Source organism: Macadamia integrifolia, unplaced genomic scaffold (genome assembly GCF_013358625.1).
Source record: "Macadamia integrifolia cultivar HAES 741 unplaced genomic scaffold, SCU_Mint_v3 scaffold817, whole genome shotgun sequence".
In the NCBI taxonomy this organism is placed as follows: domain Eukaryota; kingdom Viridiplantae; phylum Streptophyta; class Magnoliopsida; order Proteales; family Proteaceae; genus Macadamia; species Macadamia integrifolia.
This window is the reverse complement of record NW_024870548.1, coordinates 64,382-68,825: the sequence shown is the minus strand read 5'-3', so window position 1 is coordinate 68,825 and position 4,444 is coordinate 64,382. Positions and strand designations below refer to the sequence as shown.

Sequence of the window (4,444 nt, the reverse complement as noted above, 5' to 3'; positions counted from 1 at the left end):
AAAAAAAAAAAAAAAACACAGTTGAATACATAAAAAATCTTCAAAGTTGCACATATGTTTGCAGGTAAGACACTGTATCTTGCTTGCATTTGTTTCTTTGATAGAGCCATTTTCTTCAGTTAATTTCTTATGTGAGAATCTAGAATTGTTGGAAAACCCTCCTGTTAAGGAATTTCTTTTGGAAAATTAGTTTCTAATTGAATTTGAAGAATGTAAAAGTAATCATTCTTTTGTTTGGTTTTCAGGATTTTAATGTAGTGGAAGCTAATGATGATGGTGAGCTTCTCCATTCCGATGTGGAGAATAACAGAAGACAGAAATTTGAGGCTCTATTGAAACTTCAACAAGTAAAAAATGGCCTCAATGAGCCCAAAAGAGATAAAGTCCTATTGCCAGGAATGTTTCTTCGTGAAACAACTACAGAGTCGATCACATCCACCGAAGGTCCCATTGAGCAACAAAGCAAAGATGCATCTCACACAACTACTCCGAAAACAAATTCCAGTGGATCCTCAAACAAGCCTAGCACTAGTGAGCACAAGAACCTCGGCACGAGAAAGTACAGAGTTCAGAATCCAAAAAAACAGTTGAAACAATGGGTTAAGAAGGACAACAGTTAGCATAACCTCATTAGCAGGTTTTTGTGTTGAAGTAAATTATTTCAAAATGAAAATCGCATAAAACATGAGGGAGGTAAAGAAATACAGTTTTCCATTCTGGTTACAAGTTCCTCATATTATGGGATGCCCTCTAAGAAACTAAGGGTTGCTACCTGATCCCATGTTTACCTTGTATATGTTTATCTCAAAGCTGGACATGGGGTATACCGTACATTGTTGTTCTTGGACATAGTGATTTATTCTTTTGGCATGTGTACTTCCATTTTCACACTATCCTAAGGATTTTATCAAGTTGTGCCAGAGGGCAGATGACTTGAAGCAGTAATTTGGAGGCTTGGTTACTCCATGGTTCCATTTGTTTTTTCTTGATAAATATTACCTCCGTAATTCAATGATTAAGTTGGGTTAAAATTTGATTAGTGAGATAGGTATGGTCGTCTCACATAGACCACTCGTGCCATGTAAGTTTTTCATACGGCGAGGAAAATGTAGTCTCATGATAAGACATTTGTACCAAAAGAAATACCATTGCTTTTATTATTTTGCTAAAAATAAATACGGTTGCTTGTTCAGTTGGTTGGTACCCTTGCCCATAGGTCGTAAAGGTCTCAAGCAGGGATTGGTACGGATTGGCTGTATCAGTCTGATTCCATATCAAATGGTAACATTTTGACTATTATCACTTCAGTATTGGTATTACATTTAAGGCTTATATAGCACTGATTTAATTCCATGGTCTTAGGAGGTCTCTCCTGTATCTTCACCAATTCTATTAAGGCGCCTTAATTCCCCCTCACCCACTGTATATGGTACTACTCCCTACTATTCTACCAAAAAAAATGGTAGTATTACTATTGGTCGTGTAGCCCCTGCACCTGCATGGGCCAATGAGATGCTAGTGCAATGAGGGGACACATAGGCATCAACAAGAGTTTTTCCTTTTTCTGTATTTTGTAAGGGTAGGGCTATCATTACAGCCTTGCTGGGTGCAGGCGCCACATGATTAAGCGGGGATATTTTTCCATATATTTCTTAGAAAGAAGAATGCTACCCGCTAACGTCTTAAACACAATGGGTGCAAGAAGGCCACACTACCCCCGTACCCCATGCTGAAGATGCTCATACACCTTCTCATTGGCCATACCCACTGGCATGTACCTGCGTATGTGGGTGGCATTCTCTTACCCTATTTTTTAGCTCTCGCCATTACGTATTGGAAGTTAAAAAAAATGCCAAGGACAGTGGGCAGACTTCAACAGGTGCTGCCAGATAGGAACCGTATCAACTACATGTTTGATCAAATCTGAAAAAATCGTGCTTGTAATTTTCTTTGCTCCAAATTGCAACTAACATAGTTATACATAAATTCATGAAAAATAAAAAAAAGCATTATGCTCAAGGTAATAAAAACCAGCCTCGGGATACTTGTTAGACCCGAACCTACCCCATCTCCCGCAAAATGAATAACAAAAAAGCAATGGCATACAGGCAAACATGTTTCTCTACGCTTTGGTACAAACAGCAACAAGAGAAGCATACATCTCCAAGTGTAGCATCTTTTAATAAATGCAACTGAAAGTTCTCCCAAGAATGAATCAGATCTCTGAAAGTTTGAGATCTTGACATTCAGCTTGATCCCATGCATCAGCTCAATTTCTTGGCAGTTACTTTGTACTTCGGCAGGTACAGTCAAATAGGCTACATCAGCAGGACAAGATGATTACGATGATTAGAGTAAATCCCGGATATGTTAAACTTGTCCACCATAAAGACACTGGCTTGCCTTTTCTCCTTCAAAGTGAATTCAAGAGCATTTCTTGTGTTTGTAACTTGCTTATGTACATGCTTGCTTTCTGAGTCAGGTTCGCAATCTCATGCAAATTTAGGGGGTCTTCATTTTCCAGTCTAGCACAAGTTAGCAAGAGCTTGCGTCTTCATTAGCCATAACTGGCAATTGATCAGAAAAAGCTTGTTTCTGGTCACTTTGCTGCTTCTGTTTTTTACTCCGATGCAGCTTATTCAAAGTTTGATCAGCTTTAGAGACAACTTTTGAGACAGTAAAGCCTGCAACTTCGAAAAACTGTGCTCTATGAGGGATCAGTGAATTGCGTAATGTAATATCCACTCCATCATAAGTCCAAACACCTAAACTTGCCTCTCCTTTAAGTCCTACAGAAAACCAACCAAGACCAGCAGCAGCAACATCAACAGAGTTTACATCCCAACTGTTTCCACAAACACGAAATTCCCTTCTCATCCATTCCCCAAGCTCCTCGACTCTTTTCTCACCAATTGGTGGCTGCAGGAATGGTTAAGTGATGGTTGTCAGATAAAACTTGAATGGTCATGATCATCGGAACAGGTATTGTTTGTATAAATGCACTTCTGAACAACAAAAGGGGAAATAATATATGAACACAACTGAGATATGGAACTATAAGCACCCTCGTCAGCAAAGGAAAAGGATACCTGTAACTGGCGACCAAAATGATCTTCAAGCATTGTGCTCGAATTCTCTGTTTTCCCCATGTGTAATGGAAGATGAGGAGATGCCCAGACTGTGAGATATATAGAATCTACTGATGCTTCTTCAATATCTAGCCTCATGAGTCCAGCAATATGAACTGAATGACCAACCTGCCAAAATTACAAACATATGAACATAGGCATAATGACGCAGAAGGCCATGAATTAAACGGCCAAGCTTCCTTTTCGGGGGTAAGGTGGTAGGGTTGATATTTTTCTATTGCAACTTTGGACTTGCAGGTTGAATGCAATATATTATATTATACCATTCCAGGATGAAATTCTGCTGATTCAGTCAAGCCTCAATGCCAACTAATTAGATTCAGTAATTGGTCAGAGGATGAAATAACTACAGACCTAATTACTCTTACTAACAATAAATAGTATCCTAACCATTTTAAAGAGATTAAATCATATAGTATAGTGCAATAACAAAAGATGATGGAATCCTAGAGTCAAAAAAATAAATCCGGTTCTTTGCTTTCCCTCCCTTTCTTTTTTCCTTTCCCCTTTCTTCTCGAGGCATAAATAACAAAGGATTTTATTAAGAAACAAAGAATTAGAGTACAAAACATATAGTATGAGAACAACAACATTAACAACATGAAGCCGAGGCAAAGAAACCCATAAAGGGACTAATCAATGGGATAAGTCCCCAACTCCCACATACAATCACCACTCTCCCAGGCCATATTATCAGCTGAAGAATTGGCTGAATGCAATCTTCAAAAAAATGAAAAGACCTTGACAGCACAAAGACCCTGCTTTCCGAATAAAATCCCCACGCCCCAGACTGTAAACCCCCTCCCCCCCCACAAAAAAATAAAAAGGAGCTTGAACCCTTGATCTTTAATTCTGATCCCTAATCTTGATTTCAAGTTTAGATTGATATTTTTGTTGCTGTTACTGAGGTTTGTTGCTGTTTTGATAATCTACTCAATATCAGTTTGGTACTCTATGAATATGACTTCGTTTACTGTTCTGGAAACCCTAAATCTGGAATCCTATCTTCAGTGGGATTCTCCCATATTTCGAGCCCAGACCATCAAATTGGTCCCAAATTTTTATAATTAATATCATATTCCCCTCTCCAAATAGAGGACACGGTCAGCTCTTGGACCAGATCAGAACCCTTGATCTTCTGATATCTTGAATCTTCTAAAATCTGGTTACTTCACTGATTTGGATTGGTTTGGATTTCTGATAACTAATCACTAAAGGATTCTAGAAACCTCTCTTCAACAAACTTCCCATTGTAGATAACTCCCTCTCTCACCCCCCCCCTCTTTTTTTTTTTT

General features: G+C 38.6%; 2 protein-coding genes across 3 annotated transcripts in view; one reads left to right on the top strand and one right to left on the bottom strand.

Moving 5' to 3' along the window:
• LOC122070085 (E3 ubiquitin-protein ligase RNF25) overlaps window positions 1–870 on the top strand; it is a 25,368-nt gene extending 24,498 nt beyond the window's left edge. For both annotated transcript variants that reach the window (XM_042634185.1, XM_042634186.1), the window contains exon 7: window positions 246–870. In XM_042634185.1, coding sequence (XP_042490119.1) covers window positions 246–620 — 375 coding nt within the window. In that variant the 3' untranslated portion in view covers window positions 621–870. The remainder of the gene's footprint in view (window positions 1–245) is intronic.
• Window positions 871–1,924: 1,054 nt separating this feature from the next.
• Window positions 1,925–4,444, bottom strand: part of LOC122070084 (GTP-binding protein BRASSINAZOLE INSENSITIVE PALE GREEN 2, chloroplastic) — a 6,431-nt gene continuing 3,911 nt past the window's right edge. The window contains exons 2-3 of the mRNA XM_042634184.1: window positions 3,090–3,257; window positions 1,925–2,919 (exon numbers count right to left, since the gene is read on the bottom strand). Coding sequence (XP_042490118.1) covers window positions 2,536–2,919; window positions 3,090–3,257 — 552 coding nt within the window. The 3' untranslated portion in view covers window positions 1,925–2,535. The remainder of the gene's footprint in view (window positions 2,920–3,089; window positions 3,258–4,444) is intronic.